The sequence below is a fragment of the Calonectris borealis genome, chromosome 1, assembly GCF_964195595.1.
Source record: "Calonectris borealis chromosome 1, bCalBor7.hap1.2, whole genome shotgun sequence".
NCBI lineage: Eukaryota > Metazoa > Chordata > Aves > Procellariiformes > Procellariidae > Calonectris > Calonectris borealis.
This window is the reverse complement of record NC_134312.1, coordinates 56,551,466-56,571,397: the sequence shown is the minus strand read 5'-3', so window position 1 is coordinate 56,571,397 and position 19,932 is coordinate 56,551,466. Positions and strand designations below refer to the sequence as shown.

At 43.7% G+C, this 19,932-nt stretch overlaps 1 protein-coding gene and 1 long non-coding RNA gene across 2 annotated transcripts; one reads left to right on the top strand and one right to left on the bottom strand.

Annotated features, from left to right (window-relative positions):
- Positions 1 to 731: 731 nt before the first annotated feature.
- Positions 732 to 1,554, bottom strand: LOC142086455 (uncharacterized). Its single transcript, XR_012675133.1, has 2 exons — positions 1,511 to 1,554; positions 732 to 1,121 (listed from the first exon to the last, which is right to left on the bottom strand). It is a non-coding gene; the product is annotated as an uncharacterized LOC142086455 (long non-coding RNA).
- A 5,951-nt stretch (positions 1,555 to 7,505) lies between these two features.
- On the top strand, positions 7,506 to 19,652 carry RBX1 (ring-box 1). Its single transcript, XM_075154280.1, has 5 exons — positions 7,506 to 7,692; positions 10,057 to 10,135; positions 16,689 to 16,759; positions 18,006 to 18,091; positions 19,472 to 19,652. The coding sequence occupies exons 1-5, from the start codon at positions 7,615 to 7,617 to the stop codon at positions 19,482 to 19,484; spliced, it is 327 nt and encodes a 108-aa protein (XP_075010381.1). The 5' UTR covers positions 7,506 to 7,614; the 3' UTR covers positions 19,485 to 19,652.
- Positions 19,653 to 19,932: the final 280 nt, after the last annotated feature.

Genomic DNA, 19,932 nt, shown 5'->3' with positions numbered 1-19,932 from the left:
AGCTTTCCTGGTTCCTCAAATTTACTCATAATATTTCCATTCAGACCTGTGCAACCAGTTGTCTTGAATAATTGCAGACTTGCAAAAGACGGTTATGGGATGTGAGTGAACGTGAACATAAGGATCTTCCATGATAAATTCATGAGTATTTCTATATATTGAGGTAAAGGAGCTAACACCTTGGTGGTTGTAGTAAACTCTCACCCAATATAGAACTTTCTATGTGTCTTGCTAAAACCTCCCTGAAGCTGTTGCATCTCATCCTGTTCTTTTTTTTCCAAAGTCTTGTTGGTACTGCAGGTCAGTGGGAGAGTATTCCTAGTGCTAGATGTGGCTCTTTCTCCTTCCTCCTGTCATAGATAGGAATCCGTGAATCCTTAAACTGGGTTGGGAAATATGATTATGAATGTGGTGAGCAGAGGGGGAAAGAAAAAAAAACCAAACCCCGCAGTGACTGGAGCGGGGGAGAAGAAGGGACTTTGCAGTGCAAATTACCAAAAGTAAAAATTACCAAAGCGCTAGGCCCTGCACCTTACACTTGTTTCTCTGCTCACTCCTATTTTCTGCATTTCCTGAAGCTGTCAGGATTGGGGAGCTTGTGTTTTCTGATCAGTGAAAGCTCGCTACTTCAAATGGCCCTTCTTTCCATTGGGGTTCTGGAGATCCAGTTGTGCTGAGTTTTGAAATTAAAGAAAAGGATGTTTGACGCAGCAAGATACATTCAAGGTATATGAACCTGCAAAGAAGTATGACAGTTTATTAATTTATTTTATTGTTCAGTACAGAACTGACAGGCAGACCATCTCTTGTGGGATTTGCTGACCTAGATGCCATAATGAACTTTATAGTGGAGTCCAAAGCAAGGCTAAATACAGTATACTGTCTTTATCTAGGCATTAATGGGAGAGAGAGGTTAAATGCCAGAAATACTTGAAATCCTGCTTTCTGAGAACTATCTGAGTTACGTACCACAATTTTTTGTTCCTGCTTATGCTGGTATGGGAGGCAGGGGACTGCTGGCTCCCTCACTCTTGGCTTCTTTTGTAATATCCATACAGTTTTTGCACCAGTAGTTGTCATGTCTGTGGGCCACCTAATTTGTTTTTCCCATTCCTTTGTGTCTTTCCAAGAAGAAGTGGTATAAAATTAGTTATTTTTTTGCCCTGAAATCACATCTGAATGCTACCTTCATATTCCCACCCTCCCTCAAAAAAAAAAAGCTTAGATTTGGATTTTTACAGTTTTCAGTTGCCAAATGGTGCCTTTGCTATGACTACTGGGGGCTTCAACAAAATGCTTTTAGTCATAGCAGCAGCATTTCTCCTACTGTGACAAAGAAGGATGGCAAAGGCTAATGAATTGTGTCTTATTGAGCGGGGCCTGCAGTTAGGAACTTGATTCAGTTAGAAGAGATCTTTAGAGGAATTTTGGGATACTGTGTTTTTTTGGAAAAAGGACAAAGAATTAGTGGGGGAAGACAAATGCAAAGCTGTAGCTTGATGGTTCTCACCTCCTTTCAAACAGCATCAAAACCTTTGACTCAGTGGAGGTAGCTTCCAGACCTCCCTTTGTCGATAATGGTTTTTTCTGATTTTAGCGCTTCGTCCCTCTCTCTCTCCCCACATTCAAGACTGTCAGGGAGAAGTTGTAGATAAGAATATCTGTAAACAGTGTTCTAGTGTCTCCCACACAGCAGTCTGGAACTGCCTCTCCTCGTGTTACTGAAGGTTCATGGATTTCCCAAATCAGTAGGAGTTTATTGATTTATATGCAGGCAAGCTTGTGTTACTACTTTGGTTACTCTCGTGGTTTTTCCAGGCTACTGTTAATTAGCCTGGCAGCATCTTCCAATGTTGCTTACATGCAGTAGTAGATGAATGTAACTACTTGTATTGAGCTATCATAACGTTCTCCTTTTTCTGCATCCTCCTTAGAAGGATAAAAGGCACTTTGAAAACTCTTGTCTAAGCAACGAGGGAGATCCAGACTGTGACCTGGTACTCAAACAATGTCTCCAGTGTGGTTAGTGGTGCTGTCTCCTGCACTTGGACTATCCCATAGTCTCTTGTCACCTCATGCAATTCTTCTGGTATGTTCAAGTTAAAAACAATCATTCCCCCGCTACCGCTTTCCTGTTACCCTCTGAAAGACTTGCCCTCTCTCTGAATTACAATCTCAGCCTCTGTCTCTGGCACCTCTTCAGGATCCCAGCTCAGGTTAAAGCAGCACTCTTTCTCTCTCAAGCCCTCACTCTTTCCCGTGTGTGCATTTTTTGTCTCGGTTTGCTGTAGGCAGTCTCACCCTCCCACCTCTTCTTCAACCTTGTGAATAAAAGAGGCGGCCAGGCTGCAGCTGACCTAGAGGTATGGTGACTCTTGGGCCCACGTCTTGTCTCCCCAGGCTACAGGCGGCATGGAGAGCCCTGGCTCCCCTGAGGACCTCTGCGCAGGCTGTGAGCCTGGCTGCAGAACATGTCTTCTCCTCTGAGCAGAAGCTGGGATGCTGGTTTCTCTCGGGAGGTGGCAGCACAGCCAGATGCGATCGGCATCTGCAGCTTGGTGCCCAGAACTGCAAAGGGGTGGCAGAGAGGAGGTGGCGTTGGTGTTGAACTCCTTCTGAGGTGGAGTTCCTTGGTGGGGGTGAGGATTAGGATGGGGAGTGTAGGGGTGTTGATGCATAGGAGGGATGGCTTCAAAGCCGTTCTTGAAGCGGGGAGGAATCAGCCCAACATCCTCACCATAATGCACTGGGGTCTGTTGATCCTGATGACGTTTCTCTGTATCAGCTGCTGGTGATTGTCAGGCGTGATGTGGGGCTGGGATGCCCACTGTGGGGACGGTGTCATTTGTTGAGCCTAGAGCCACACCTCCAGCTGCTCTTTTTCACGTGCGGGGAAAGGCTGTCTGCAGGAGATTGGGCACAGCCATTAAGTTTTTGCAAGCACTTACTTACAGGCAGTCACAATTGTTGGATGTTATTTTATCTGCAAGTTATCAAGCAGCTTCAGGTAAAATACTATGAAGGAAGAGCAACCTTTAGTCACCATCCCGTGAAATGGTACAACCTGCTCCTCTCTCGGAATCTCATCTGTTCTTCTTAGCTGGATTACTGGGGGCTGGAGGCTCCATTTCTCTCCTGAGGTTTAAGCAATGGATTGCAAAGCCAGGGGTACTATATGGGGTATAATGTGACCATCATCTGGAAAACATGCACAGAGGCAGGGGGTTTGGGTTTCTGCAGAAACCAAGCACAGTCTGGTCCAAAAATCTATGGGATATATTGCTTAATCTACCCCTCTGGCTCTGCACTTTGAATTCAGCTTTCTTATGCCAAGCACGCTGAATCAGCTGGGGATGCTACAGAGCCTTGGTAGGAGGTTGTTTGCTTACTTCATGAACTTTGAGAAGTTTTGTGGCAACATGGAAAGACGGTAGATTCAGTTTTGCCCCAACAGTCATTTGTGAATGCTGTCTGTGGGTTTGGGCATCCAAAAGAAAAGGGTGCTAGAAATCCCAACTTAGTAAATTCAAATGGTTTTAGTAGCATCAGCAACTGGAGGGCAGCCAGCCAGCCCTACAGTTCTTTAAAAAGTAATGCACTTGATTTTTACTCCTTGGTTTGCAACCACTGGATGGGAACTGGTCTCATATACCAGGTAATTCCTGCTTGACGCTGCTTAGGGCACCATTGAAATCACACCTTAAGCAGGCAGCACTGAGAGGGTGAAGCACAAAAAGGCAGCAGAAAAACTTGAGGTTTGTTAGCACTTAGAAAGGGGCCACCTCCCTTTTTTCCCAGCTCTTTGCTCCTGGCAGTCTTGGAAGGCCCATCCCTACTCTCGAATGTATGGTAAAGGAAAGGTGTTGCTCTGGGTTTTTTTGAAAGTGTTGCAATTCTCTCCTCTTTCAGAACAGTTTCATTCCTGAGAGTGCCCCGGAGAGATCCTGTGGCGTTGGTGTGCGCGGTGAGGATGAGTCCTGAGCACAGAGGATGCTCATCTTGTCTGCGGGGCTGGGAAGTGGAATGCAAAAGGCTCAGGCAGCGAGGACTGAAAAGCAAAGCAACCTCTCCTGTGTGCATTTTCCTTCTGACTCAGTTTGGGGGGGATCCTCCCGCTGCCACGTGGATCCCTCTGTTCTGGTGCCTTGGAGGAACAAGTTTTGTCAGTGCCACCACCGGGCCTTCTGCCTGGTCCCCGCGTGGGTGCAGTTGTGGAGAGCCAGGGCTGCGAGCAGCTGCCCCTCCACTCGCAATTCCACAGCAGTCCAGACAGGCACACACTTTCAAAGGGTGCACGTATGGGAGCAGGAATCATTTGGGGGATAAATCCCACGTAGGACAATGTTGGTGGCCGCAGAAAAAACCACGCCAACAGAAGGACTGTAAAGGAGAAAGACAATGACTGAAGTGAAAGACACTGGGTTTGGAAGGTAATTGCACTGGAGTCAGCAGGTTGTTGGTACCTTGCCTGCTGGAACAGTTTTTGACAAGTGGGAGAGGGAGTTTGTCTCATTTTAATTGGGACTAACCATATTCAGAGCAGTTGTCATGTGTCACCTAGTCTGTCTGTCTCCCTGCCTTTTCAGCGTGGCACTCTCCTCCTTTTCCCCTGCACGTCCCGGTGATTTGAAAAATGATCCATTCATCAAAGCATCCCTGGTAATCTGGACCAGTGTTATGTTTCTTTTGAGGCTGATGCTTTTCAAAGCTGCAGCCTTTCTTTCTGCAGCAGCTACCAACACCTTTCTATAACAGGGGGAAAACAGGTCTGAGGGGCTGCACTTTTCCTAGGAGGAAAGAAATTAGAGATGGCACTAAAATCAACAGAAAACAGATTATTTCATGTACAGTAAAGAGGGTAGTTCAGACCTTTTTATGAAGTGCAGGACTATTAGGGAATACCATCACTAATTTCACTTTGTGAAGCACACTGGAGATCTCTTAATGCACTTCCCATTGTTGGTATTATGTATCTGCATACACAAATCAGTAAATATTGAATAAATAAGCATGCAGATATATGTTATGTTCTGCACCATACTTGTTATCTTTTTTCAAAAAACAACAGCACCTTTTTAGCAAGACTTAACTCAAGATCTGCATTGCTATATTCTTTTTGCTGCCAGATACAGAAAGATAAATCCAGAGCATATGATTGCTGCCTGCATGGCTTTTACCCATTGGCAACCATCTCCCCGTGGTGACATCAGCTGAGGTGGGAAGACTATAATTTTATATTGCACCAGTCATTTAAAGTGAAAATGAACGTTAACATTTCTCTGGTATGCATATGCCCTACTGTACATGTTTATTGAATGTCCTGGATTCCTACTGAGTAATGTCCTACTGGGGACATTACCATACAGATTTAGGGTTAAAATTCTTGTTTCTATTAAAAAGAAAATCTTGCAAATTCTGCTTTGAAAAGAGCTATTTTCTTGAAGGTGAAAAATCAATTTTCTCAAGCACCCACCTCCCATTTTCAAAATACTCCTTTGCAATGGCCTTCACACTACAGTCCTGAATAAGGAGCAACAGAACGAAAACCTGCATCTGTGCAGCGTCATTTTATTGTTAGCAATAAGAGACGCACCATAACTGAGCAGCACCCGGGGAAAGAGGCAGTTAACTGAAATGGAAACTTTCCATGTAGATAACTAGAGGTGTTAAAGGGTGTATAGATGAGAGAGGGCATTTTTCTTCTTCAAAGTTAACTTTACTCTGTGTGTGTGTGCACAACTTTCAGGCTCAACCTGACCCTGCAGACATTTAAGTACGTGCTTAACTCAAGGCACAAGTGTTACATGTCTTTCAAATATGAACCCTATTGAAAATTATTCCAACACATCCAATGGCAGCACCATCTTGTCCTTACCACAGGACGCTACTTGAGGTTAAAGTTTACTTCGAGACTGCCAGACATCCCATCCCAGCAGGCACTGGATTTCAGGTAAAAGCTGTATGCACACAGCAAGATGGATATGATGGAGCCAGACTGGAAATGTGCTGTTTGGCCCAAATGTTTATGATAGGTGCAGTATAGATATTGCTTGCCTGTATATATGCAAGGGAACGCCCTTTCTATGCTTCTACTATCTCCTCCTTCCTGCATCTATGCAGCAACATGGTATAAAAATTGATTTAAAAGGGTTGACTCTGCAGAGAGATAGCATGTCTACAAGGACTTGTGAAGCTGGGTGACGTTTCAAGACCTGCTGTTGTCCTGCTGGGGAGTATCCTCACCTCAGTTTCCACATCTTGGAGACTACTACTACTGACCTTCTCAGAAAAGTTCTTTGAGCTGTACTGATGGAAAGAAGTTCCCAGTACTGGCTGCCATGCCTGCTGTCTTCATCTTTGCAACAGAATAGGCAGGGCTTGGACAGCTCTAGCACCACAAGTAAAAACCACGTTGATCATAACTATTGTTAGCCTAATTTGCATGCCAAAAGAGTAGTCTGGACAATGCGAATTCTTTTACTAGCAATTCTGATATTCCATTTAAAAATACCTGGACTGCTAGCGAACAAAAGGCCTACAGCAGTAACACCAACGACCCTACCTCATTCTGCGCTTGCTGGAGATCAATAACGATGCAAGAAAACGCGCAAAAATTTTACTAAGGGCTGAAGCCCTTCATAGTAGGGCAGAGAGACAAATCCCAAGTGATTTTAGTGAAGCGCTATACAAGAACCAGAGCCCGAGTATGCAAAGCAGCTTGTGGGGTCTGGGGTTGCACTGAAAAGCGATCCCGCAGACGGGGAGCCAAACGCCCTGTCAGGCCGCCGCCTCACCCGGCTGCTCGCCGTGCGGGAGCCAACCTCGCCTGCGATTCAGTGAACAGGGGAGCCCCCACCTCAGTAACAACAGCGAAGCGGGGCTGCGTCCCACACCTGCCCCGCGTCCTCTCCTTCCCCGCCGCCTGAGCCAGCTCCCGGGCACCGCTCGCCCCTCTGCCGCCCTGGCCCCGCACCTCTCCCCTTGCGAAGGCCGGGGACGCCCCCGGCGCTGCCTGAGGCGAGGTGAGGCCGAGCAGCGGTGGCCCTGCTCCCCCGGCGGCCGGCGAGCCCTCCCGGGGGGGGGGGACTTCAGCCGGGCCACGCAGCCCGGCCCGCGGCACCTGCTCCCCGGCCGCGGTGAGGCGAGGCTGAGGGAGGGAAGGAGGCGCAGGGCCAGCGCCGATCTCGGTGCCCCCCCGCCCCGCGCCGCCGGCTTCGCCTGACGAACCACAGGGCCCCGCCCCAGCGCTTCGGGCGCGTACCCCTTTAAACGCACCTCCCCCACCGCTCCTCGCGCGCCCCCTCCCCTCCCCTTCTCTTCCTCGGGTTGTGCAACCCCGCGCTGGGGGGGGAGGGAGGGGGAAGGGGGGGATGAGGTAACGGCGCGCGGCCCCGCCCTGACCGGCGCCTTTAAGAGCCCGCCTCACGTGACCGCACTCCCGGCCTCCCCCCGGCGGCGCGCTCTCTGCCCTCCCCGCACCTGTTGGCGACGGGGCGGGGCGAGGTAGGGGGCAGGACGCGGAGGGAGCCCCGCCCACCCCTTCCGCTCGCTGTCCCCGCGCCCCTCCCCGCCGCGCATGCGCGCGGAGCAGGCCAGGCGATTCACGCATCCAAAATGGCGGCCGCGATGGATGTGGACACCCCTAGCGGCACCAACAGCGGCGCCGGCAAGAAGCGCTTCGAAGTGAAGAAAGTGAGGCCCGCCGGCGCGCTCCTCCAGCTGGCCCCAGAGGCAGGGGTGGGGGGCCGGGGTCGGGGCCGGCCTGCTGGCGGCGAGCGAGGCGGCGGGGAGGGCGACTTCCCGCTCCCCTCACGGAGCCAGGAGCCCAGTTCCTTACCGGCGCGGCGGGAGGGGCGGGGCGGTGACTGCGGGGATTCTTGGCGTGCGTCCGGGCCAATGGCTGAGGCGGGTCGCCGCACGTGGAGCGGAGGCTAACCAATCAGGGGGCGCGACTGGCGTGGGCTGCGCGAGCGGGGAGGAGGGAGGCCTCAGGGGGCTGCCTCTGTCAGGGGGCTCCGCCGTCCGCTCTTCTCGGGCGCTGCCGCCGTGCCGGGCCTCGGCTGCTCTGTGCCCTCCCTGGCCGGGCGCGGTACGTGGAGCCTCTGGGCAGCTCAGGCCGGGGAGCAGGCGTGGAGTGCTGCCTCCTCCTCAGCCCCAGCCGCTCTGGCCCAGTCACCCGAGCAGCCCCATGTGCTCCATAAGATGGTTCGCACAAATTTGTGTGGCCGCTTTTTTTTCCCTTCTGTAAATCAAGCCATAGCAACGTGTGTGTAGTCAGCAAATACTCTCCTGTCACCCTGGCTTTGTTTGCATCCCCAAAACAGCCGTAGTACCACTCTTCTGTCCAGTGTCACCAGCTGGATCCTGGTAATAGTCCAAACCTGTTGCACGAGTGTGCAGAGGAAGTAAGGTGGCTGTGTGGGCTTGCACTAAGGTAGAATTTGAAGAAAAATGGCCCCTGGACTGGATATCAGCAAACATTTCCAAACAGTGGTTCCTGGCTCGAAGGATGGTCTCCAGGCATAGTTTGTTTGAGATGCAGTTGTCACCAATGATGATGGAAACCCCTAGCTCTGTATAGGTCTGCAGGTGCAGAAGGAGGTGTTTGGATGACGTGATAGCTTGTTCTTTGGAAATAGGGACAGATATAATAGCACATGAGAGGAGCAGGAAGTGGCACCTTCTATGTGTCAGTGGCATTCCTCCTCCCCAGCAAGGTAACAATGCGCATTTGTTGCATGTGTGGCTCAGTACAGGTCTGTGGGTCGCAAGAGTAGCTTGTGTTGGGACAAGAGATTAAGTACCTGATGGTGTGGGAGAGATAAGGGTGCTGGGAACTTTTATCCTAGCTGCCTTGAAGTGTGGATGGAGTCCTTGAGAGATGAGTACCTCAGCCAGAAGGCTGGCTAGAAGTTAGAAGATGGGGAGAAAAAATGAAATCACTACTAACCCATTTCCTGAAAGATCTAGTAGTAGTGTGGTGACTTTTTAGATCGGTACTATGAAAAATTGAAGTGCTTATCAAAATTGATACTGCTTATCAATACTTGGCAATCTGCATTCCTCCTTCAGAATCCCGAGCTGACGGGAAGCAATGAAAACATTGAGACATAAATGGAATAAAGTAGAGAAGATTTACTGTAGAATAGTCAATACAATCTACTGAAAAAATGGAAGGAAACAAAATATCTAGACTACTTAAGTAGTAAATGAAGATTATCCTGGCTACCAATATGCTGTTGGATTGCTTTGAATGTTGAAGGCAAGCCCATATATTTCATGAATTTACAAAAGACCTGATTATGTTTTTTGTGGGGAGGAATGAAAAGGTGCTATGCTTTTCTGCATAGCTTGTCTTAAAGTCCTTATTCTGAATCAGTTTTCTGAAATTGCCATGGAAATTTGTATCAACCCTTCCCCTAAAGTAGCATGGGACAGAGATATTCCTTTTTTTGTTCTGTTTTTCTTTTATCAACAAAGTCTTTGACAGGTTAATTTGGTAGTACTTTCAAATTTTTATATTCAGCCTTGCTGGTGGGTCATTGCCTAGTAACCTTTTTGCAGAGTCAGGAGTTCAGTGAAGGATAGCATTAGAGATTTTAGTTCTTGGCCCCAACTGCTCTGGGGGGTGATTACTAGAAGAACTGCTGCGAATAATGGAAATTCCTCTTAACAAAATAGCATCTGGATTGGCCTTTCTGCAAGGCACTGTCCTTTCCATCAGAATTGAGGCTGTGGCATGAGCTGCATCCTTGCCTCTGGATCTTGAATAGAAATGCAGATGTTTGCATTTGTTTCACAAAAAAGGGGACTATGGGAGTTATCTTGTTGTTTCTGAAGTTGGAAGGAGACATTGGGTCTGGGAGGTATGTGAGAGGAATGTACCACTGCTTTCTAGTAAGCTTCTGAATTACTCTGGACTTCTAAGATTTTTTTTTTTTTAATATCCCAGCTTTTCCGTTTAAAAAATTTATGCAATCTTGAGGGATAACAAGGATTTCTGTGTGCTGTAGATTAAGTCAAAATTATGTTTTTCTTTTTTTCCCCTCTCTCTAGTGGAACGCAGTAGCTCTGTGGGCATGGGACATTGTGGTTGATAACTGTGCCATTTGCAGAAACCATATTATGGATCTATGTAAGTAAATGGTGGGGAAGACAGTTGACGGTTTTGACTTGTACATGATGCACAGCTGAAATTTTCCCTGTTGAAGGTATAATTCAGCAAATGTAGCTTTCAGGTAGGAACTGAGTCTTCACAGTGCAAATACTAAGCTCTATTTTATGTAATGCTGAAATCCTATAATCTATTTGTGTGACCTCTGTCACCATACTGCTTTTCCCTGACCCTTTTCTTGTAAAGAGCAGAATCACTTGGTACCGCATCTACAGACGAGATGATGTTGCTGAGTGTATTTGGGATGCAACAAAGAGGAAAAGGAGTAATAATAAAGAGGCAGGAGGAACTGAAATTATTCAGGGTCGACAGGTATTGCTCACGAAGAAAGATATTAGATTTTAGGGTTGGAGATGTCACTATAGGTATCAACTTTTTGATGACACTCATTAGGATGAAATTTTGTAACATCTTCTGTGTCTGGCCAGGAAAGGCTTGGACCAGTGACTTCATTTGACTTGTTATTCTACAAAAACTACCTTGCATAAGTTAGTTAATGTTACAGTGTGGGAAATTTTGTAGCCACCTAGAGAATTAATTGTTCATTTACAAAGGAGAATAATCAAATGCTGAAATAAAAAACAAAGTATTGCTAATATTGGTTTGAGTTTTTGCTGTATAATCTAGATGGTTCAATTAACAAGTATGCTTGCTATGTAGGAAAATAAAGTGGAATTAATGGAATTAAGTGTACAAATTCCTGTCTTGAAATAGGTGTGCGTACACAAAGTCACTGGTTTCAATCCCATAAAGGGTTGGTAATGAGTACAAAACCATTTCCCCCCCCCCAGCTGACAGGATATTGTTGACACCATAACTATCCATCTTGTTTGAGTCAGGAAGGACAGAAGACCTTTTAATATACCCCAGACAGAAATTTGCGAATACTACTAAAATGTGGAATCCCCCAAACCAAAAGCAAGTACAGCTACAGTGTCTGGGAATGGCCCGTCATGATCCCATTGTGATAGTTTTGTTGCACTTTATTTTTATGCAGTAGCCCTTGGAACTACTGGTAATGGTAACTTACTGTCAGTAAGCCTATATGAAAATAAAACGTTTCAGAAAAATGAGACCTCAAGTTTATAGTAACAATTAGTGAGAGATGCACCTGATTTTACATCATATTTAAATAATAATTACAAAACTACTTTCAGAAGTTTTTTTTTAATAAAGAGAAAACACACTGTAACACACAGGGCTGAAAATGGGTTAAGCAAGTTCACTTCTTTGCTGTGGGACGGATATGTTTGTATTTCGAGCCAGCTACTGCCTATCCATGCCTCAGTTTATTCTTGGTTATTAGAAATGGAATGATAACACTAAAGAGAATAGTGTTCAGTGAGAATAGGGGTTATGAAATATGCCGAGGTCCTATGACGTAAAGATTTCCTTTTTAAGTACCTCTAACCTATACCATCTTGAAAAGTAGTTGAGGTGGACACTGGACTACTATTTAGTTTCTCAGATTTAGGATATATTAGAGAGGAAAGCATGTCGCTGACAGGCAAATGGAATTTTCAAGATTTGTTAGAACATAAGTTACATTTGTAAATTCTATAAATATATAGAATAAATAGATAAAATCCTGTAACTCAAGATAATTATTCACAGTAAGTGGTATATGTTGTAAGATAACGGATGCTGGTGTGTTTCATTCTATTAATCTGCTTCAAAATTAATAGTGCCTCCCATGAGAGACCAAATACAGTCTCATATATTTGCTATTCTTTATAAATAGCAAATAGGACATATGAGGATGAAGGAGAGATGTGGAGGAGCTGGAAGAAGAATGGACAGATGTTATTTTCCAGTAGTCAATTTCGTGTGTCAGTTCTCTAAAAAAAAAAAAATCCTACCAAAAAGGGGGTGAGGTTGAGAGAGTATAGGTAGATTAGGAAAAACAGTGAAGGAAGAGGGCATAGGTAACTTTTTTTTTTTTTCTTTTTTGAGTTGCTCAAGCATAACACATTATTAGGTTGGGTATAAGCAATGTTATAAAAAGCCTGGACTGCAAATGACAGACCAAAATTGACAATATACAGAGTAGAAGGGGTATCTAAATTGGTGTTCTGAGATCAGTGTTGGCTCTGGATTTACTTACTTCCTTGTTACAGATCATTAATGTTGTTAAACAACACTTCAATTAGATTTTCAAACATAAGATGTGAAGTGATGGGAAATTGAGGAAAAATTAATAGAATATGGAGGGAAGAACAACACAAGATTCAATTTGATAAAATGCAGGATACAAATGTCTCCCTCTCATAGTAATGAAAAGAAACCTTGAAAGGGAAAACATTAAAAGAGTGAAAAGTAACGCCAGCCATGCTAATGGAAGACTGTTAACATTATAAAGTCAGGCATGCAAAAGCTAGGATATAACAATGTTAAAGTGTCGTGCAGTTCTCCTCATGTGTGTACATTATGACTCAGTAATAATACGGTCAAAGGATTCCCCCCGCCCTCAATATGGTTTGTATTCAGTGTACAGAAGGAATGAGTAGATTTTCAGTGTTTTGTTTTCATTCTTCTCTGGAAAGACCCAGGTCCTATTTAGATTTTACTTGAGTAGTGTTCTTGATTTCTTCAAAGACTTGCTCTCTGGCACTGTCATTGCAACATGGTAGTTGGGGAGTGTTGACTAAACACTATGTTTATTACAGTGGTATAAAACGTGGAGTGTAATATCATGGTAAGGTAACGGATATAGTTTTGAACTGTGTAAAATGTGGCATCAAAATACCATCCCCTTTCTTTGACAGTAAGGTGCAAAGTACCGCATTTGATGTTCCACCTTCACAAAGATAGATAGATCAGGTAGAATCCAAAGAAGAATGTCAGGATGCTTAACAGGTTGAATGATTTTGGATTTATAAGAAGAATAAAGGAAGAGAACTAAGTATATATAGTTTGCTAAGTCATAAGTAGGAGTGGAAGATGGTAGCTGTGTACGTATATTTTGAGAATGTGATACTAACAGGAAATACTGCGTGTCATGCAAGGGGGTTATAAGTAGAAGGAATGATAGGATGGGGGAGAACTTAGGGTAAGTATTTAGTAAAATCTGCAGATAATTCCTAAGAAACTGGAGAGAATTGCAAGGGGAAAATGCTGAAATTCCTCTGAAATTTGAAAAACTAAATTGGAGAGGTCATTCTACATTTTGGGGGTATAGAATAAAATATTTCAGTTGGAAAGGACCTACAATGATCCTCTAGTCCAACTGCCTGACCAATTCAGGGCTAACCAAAAGTTAAAGCATGGTATTAAGGGCATTGTCCAAATGCCTCCTAAACACTGACAGGCTTGGGGCATCGACCACCTCTTCTAGGAAGCCTGTTCCAGTGTTTGACCACCCTCTCAGTAAAGAAATGCTTCCTAATGTCCAGTCTAAACATCCCCTGGCGCAGCTTTGAACCATTCCCACGCGTCCTGTCACTGGATACCAGGGAGAAGCGATCAGCACCTTCCTCTCCACTTCCCCTCCTCAAGAAGCTGTAGAGAGCAACAAGGTTGCCCCTCAGCCTCCTTTTCTCCAAACTAGACAAGCCCAAAGTCCTTAGCCGTTCCTTATAGGACAGCCGCTCCTCCTAGGACAAGTAACAAGTGTACTTCAAGTTTATCAGCCTGGTTATATGCACTTTTTCTGTCTCTGTTTTCTGAGTGAGTACATGATGTTTTGTGTTAGCCAAGCTATGTGTATTTCTTTCTCTTCTTCCCAATAAGGCGATCTCTTAATGACATTATTTTAGAAGGCAACATGTAAAGAGAAAGGGGGACCCAGGCAGTGGCTACCGTTGCTCAAGCGGAAGCCTCTTTGAAAACTCTTATCATCAAATTTACCAGTGCATTGGGCTATTACTGTAGCTGCAAACAAAAGACATGTACTTTACTTCTGTTACCTGCCATTACGGCTACTTAAATCTTGGGCTACTTTTCTTGTTACGTAAATATACAGAAGATTTCTGCGATAGAAAATGTATAGGAAGAGGGATGGTTCTTAATAGATGCCAAGATTCAGAAGTTACCATCATATAATGTGCATTTCTGTAACTCCCTGAGTTGAAATGCTCCCATTGCATCTTTCACAATTATTTACAGGTATTTCAGGTTTTAGCTATATCTTTCTGCCCTCACCTCCAGATACTCTGTCAAAAGCAAGGCAAAAGAAGAGCCGTTCAGTATTCCTCCAGTACCTGTTACTGTCTGACTCTTATCGCTTCTTTTGGGTCAGCAGCTGGTAAATAGCTTGTCTTTCTATCAAGAGCCAGAATTATCAGCTTTCATTCTCTGATGGAGAATGTTTATTGTTTTATTTCTTTGTTGATATATTGTCCTTTTTTGAAATGAGGCAAGTAGGAAACCAAAAAGTGCTTCAGCTTTTGGGATGCCCTTTTTTGGCAGTCAGAGGTGGTAGTGCCAGCAGTAGTCTCCAGCCTGTTTGATGAGGGAGTTAAATCTGGGTGTGTTGTTGGAAGGGCCTTACATCACCACCAGAGAACTCCTCCTCAGCTATTTCTGCAAAGTTCATCTGTCCTCTTAAGCTTTTGGGACTGTCATGTTTTAGACTGTACTTGCTGGTCAACAAATGTTTGAGTAACACTAAAATGAATTTCAGGGCTGCTTTTCTTCCTTACCTAACCCACCTTTCTTCCCTCTCACTCTCAGTCAAAATACAGAGTCCTTTAAAGCCTGGGGAAAAAAAAAATGTATTGTGTTCCAAAGCATACAGCTTACAGGTTAGGGCCACTTAGAGAGGGGGGAAAAAAAAAAGACAAAAATGACATAAAAATGGGCTAGATGGACTTCAGATCTAATATGCCCAATATCCTGGTTCCAGCAAGGAAAGAGGAGAAGAAACAAGATTGTGTGTGGAATATTTTCCTTGCTTTCAGCAGACAGAGACTTCCTGAGTTGAAGTTTGCTTACCAGTTGACTTTTCTTCCTTCAAATGAATTTCCTCTCCTTTTCCTACTACTCATCTTCTCACCATTTTCTGTTACTGTACAGCCTCATGCCAAATATTTAAAACTTAATATAATATGCCCCATGATACTCAGCAAGACCATGAGTCCATACTGCAGTAACAGTAAAATTGTTGCAGCAATCTTGGGTGTCAAATTTTAAACAAATGTCCAAAGTAATTGAAGCTCTTCAAGGTTCTTGAGCATCATCCATTTTCTTAATCAGATTTAGTTTTATTGCTGTATGTATTGAGGGCTTAAGGAATTAAGACATCAGACATTTCAGGTGCACTGGATTTTGTTCTCTTCTATAGGCAGGCCAGCTATTGAGCTTTGGACTTCCTGCTGTGGTATATCACATCGTGATGTAAAACATATAATAAATACAGGTTCATTCAAATCTTGCAGCAGAGTTGTTGCTGCTGAGTTTCTTTCGACCTCAGTGTTGTTTTGAGTAGTTCCTCGTGACCAAGGTTAACTGATCTCTTTCACATCTCGGGGATAAAAGGGCCTTTCTTTTATTTTGTTCATCTCCACACCTAAGAGAGAGTGAAAAATGGAGAAAGGAATGAATGGGACAGAGCAAATAAGCTCGAGCTATCATGCTGGCTATCAGCATGTCTTTTTAAACCATTTGGGCTTGACTTTTAAAGAAAGCATCCTTTTGCAGGAAGTAAAATGTTGGTCTCATAGGTTTGTGCTGCTGGCTGTGGAGGAGTTAGAAATATTTTTTTTTCCTGAAGTTTCTTCTTGAGCTGGAGCAAAAGTGAAGTTTTCAGGCTCTACAATGGAGAAGCAGGTTGCTGGATTGATTTTCTCAGTGCTGTTCTTCCTTCTTTCCCTCTCTCATCTCCTTCATCCATGCCATCTGACACAAAAAGTAAAACATAACCCAAGCCCATAAATAGTATTTATCTTTTTTGGGATCATCCTAGGTACTCGGCTCTAAGGTGTAAAAAGTTCAAAAATACATTTTAAACTGTATTTTCTATTGTGTATTTTTGGGCTGTGCTTACCTGTCACAAGACTATAGAAGAGAGACCGGCAAACTCCAGCATTACATGAGCAAATTAATTTGTAAATATAACTGATAGTACAAAATGTCTGACAAGACAATGAATTTATATTTAGAGAAACCTGGCTAAGAAATTTAAGTAAATTTTCTTTCACGGCTCTGCTACTGCAACTGATCATCAAAAGACATCTATTAAAACACAAGAGAACAAATTAAAAATATTTATTCTTAAAATTTGGAAAGCAGACACATGCTACTGGTAGATGAGCTATGTGCTCTTGCCCTCTGGAAATTTGGAATACTAAAAATGTAGAGGAAGGAGGAAAGCAGGATGAAGTATATTTTCATCTGGTACTTTTGGAAAAACAGTACACATTAAACCAACAGCTCTTGACATTTCCTGATGTAATAAACGCAACAAAACAAAGAGCTCTTCTCCACCCCCCCTTGCTATGATGAAGAAATCTACCAGTTGGTGTTGCATGTACCTCTTCTACTCCTGCATATATGTGTTTAATCTTTGTTTTCACAGGCATAGAATGTCAAGCAAACCAAGCATCAGCTACCTCTGAAGAGTGCACAGTTGCATGGGGCGTCTGCAATGTAAGGAAAACTGCTTTATTGTGGAGCTTATGTGTGGTGATGCTATCCCCTTTTTTCATGACTCAGGATAAAACAAGTTCTATAAAATGTTTCAGATAATCCACCAGAAAAAAGAACTTTGAAGAAAAAATAAGAAAGAGTGAAAGTTGGAGAGGTATAATAGGGAAGACACAGAAGAGAAGGGAGAAAGATAGATACCCATATTTTTTGGAAGCATAATAGATCTTTAATTTTGAGCATGATTTTCCTGATCAAGGTTCTGCCTAGGAGCTATGCCTTTTTTTTCCTGGTAATAGGATTAATTGGATGTCAGCATGCTTGATTTGTCTTTGTGCCGGCTGATTCAAGGAGTCAATATGGGGTAACTAGGTGATTTGCTTCCCCTTTTGGAGGAAGATCAAAACGGTTCTAGTGTGTGATCTCCATCTCTTCAATTCATTGTGGTATGCACTCCTTCATACATGGTCCCACTAGCATGTGAACTCAAACTTGCATACCTCTTAGCTAGCCTGGGCCTGAGTTGGAAGATAAAATTTTCCATAATGGAATAACTACGTGTTCCTCAGTCCATCCTCACTATGCTGTGGGATCAAGTTACAGCGTGATAATGCTGGAACAGGATTATAAATGTTGCAATTCTGTTTGTAGAGGACAAGAGCAACTTTTTTAACCATGTCAGAATATTCTAGTGTCAAAATTATGTTTTTGTGTGCAAGAGTTACCACAAGTGGAATCTTGTTTTTAAGTAGCTGAATGGGGTATGGAAAAGGGTGTCCTTATTAAACACATAATAGAGATTTTTTTCTTTTTAATTTTGCAAGTTCCTTTTTATTCAGGCTTTGGTTTGTCCAGAAGACGGTAGAAAGCTTCAGCATGTATACATACATATCATCCCTGCTACTTGCTGTGAAATCCTCTTTCTTGTCTTTCTGATTATGCTTCTTATCAGCATCTGCTCTGCCAATTTTAGCAGCTGCTAAACTCTGTGTTCTCTCCTTCATCAGAAGTCAGTTGCTCGCCGCTGCATGCACTGTGGAACAGGCTGCCATTTCACTAATGTTCCCTTCCTCTCTGAAAACGTGGATCAATTCCTTGGTGTTTACCAGTGAGCTAACTGATTAGTCCTCCCCACCTTTGTCTGTAAACACTTGCTACTCTCTTCTCACCATGATGCTTTCAATGGTAGTTTTCACATTGAGATACATTCATGTGTTCTGAAATGATGTGATCCGAACTTCTCTTCCAGCATGCTTTCCACTTCCACTGCATCTCTCGCTGGCTCAAAACTCGCCAAGTATGCCCGCTGGACAACAGGGAATGGGAGTTCCAAAAGTAGGTATCCTGCACGGATTTCAAGATGAAAAATCCAATTGTCCTTCTGTTAATAGAAACGATCAATGTCAGATATGTGGGTAATCTCTCTCATTTGTGGGTCTGAGGGCATAGTTGCTGTTGGGAAAGGTTTTGTCTCCACCTTGCTGTATAGGGACCTTTCCTTAGTCACCCAGTGGTAAATGAGCTCTGAAGGAAGCCCAAATAGCTGTGGGGTAAGTGGGAGTTGTTAAAAAGTAGTGACTCCTATTGACATTCTCTCTAAAGAATGGAGAGCAGAAGAGAAATGGAATTCACTGAAAGTGGAGCCTCAGATGAATACTATACTGCTGCATGAGCAATTTGGGTTTAGAAAATGACCTGAATTTAACTGCTTGTGTTCCAAAGCATTTCTGCTGAGGTGCCGGATGTCTTACTGGGTCCCTCTGTATCTTGGTGATTTGTTTTATAACTCTAATAGGCTCAGAGATTAATACAGCTGATTTCCTAGCATCTGGAAATCAAATATCCATGTAGCCATTGCTACAGCCTTGGCCCATTTAGTCATAATTTCTGTATTCTTTGTTTTGTTTCGTCTTTTTCAAAGGTCTGTTGTTAGAATAACATAGGAGGTCCATGGATGGGTTTTTGAGGGGTAATTGTGTTTTGAGAGGTAATTGTACATTGAGAGTAGTTAGGAAGTTTGCCTGTCACTTGCTTCATTCTGCACCATTTATTCATTAATCTTTTCTTAACTGTGGATTTTCCCTCTCCCCACCCCCCTTTAAAAAAAAAAAAAAAAACCCCACACATTAGTTTTAACCAGAGTCCAGATTAAAACAAAGCAAAACAGATACTATAGCTGTTCAGGATTGTCTCTGGGATCTGGTTCACAATCAGTTGTGCAAATCATCATTGACATGACAACTTGAGTACCATAGTTTTGAAATTAAGATGTTTTAATGAACACGTAATGAAAACTGAGCACATGTTGCCTGGCCAGTGACTTAATATTGCATGGGCAGCATGATGAGAAATGGGGACATGAATGAGTATCTTCTTGTGGGTGCTCAGTAATATGTCTGGGGCTATGACAGGCTTTGGCCTTGTTTTCACGCAGGGTATATTTGAAGTGGGATTCAGGGCAAAAGATCATGATACTGAGGGTCTCTTGCATATGATAGTGTGGATTGCTCAGTCTCTCTTCTAACTAGTATCTGGATAGACTTTTGGGGGAAGTGAAATGTGCAGAACTTCCTAAGGTTTCCATACCGTAGCATTTCACCTTCATCTGGTTTACATGTTAATTACATTGTGGTAGAATGAGAATAAATCTTCCCAAATCAGCACTAGTATGAAACATAATTTTTTAAAAAGCATTAACATATTATATATTTGCAGGTATGGACACTAAAGAGATGGTGACCACGCTTCTTGTTATGTCGTCAGCCTCAGTTGTTCCTGTCACTATGGGTTTGTTTTAGCAACTTGAAAAATCAGTAATGTATACAATTCTTCTTTAATCTTAATTTCTCCCTGTTGTATACCATTGAATAAAATCTTGCTGGAGCTTCCTGTTGAAGTTTTTTGTCTTGTGTTCAGGAGTGGGCAGTCTGTGAATGAGGGAGGAGAATTATCTGGAGTCCGGGGACTTAAGCTGGGCAACTCTTAGGCTGGGCAGCTCTTCTTGTTGCTATGCCCAGTTTTTGACTGTGGGTTTGGTCTCACTCCCACGCAATTGAGAACCACACCTCTGGCTCACTGAGGTCGGCATTAAGCTCCATCGTGTAGTGCAATGGGTGCAGGACTTGGCCTGGCTAAGTGTAATTTATGCAAATAGCATTTCATGTGGATATGCTTTC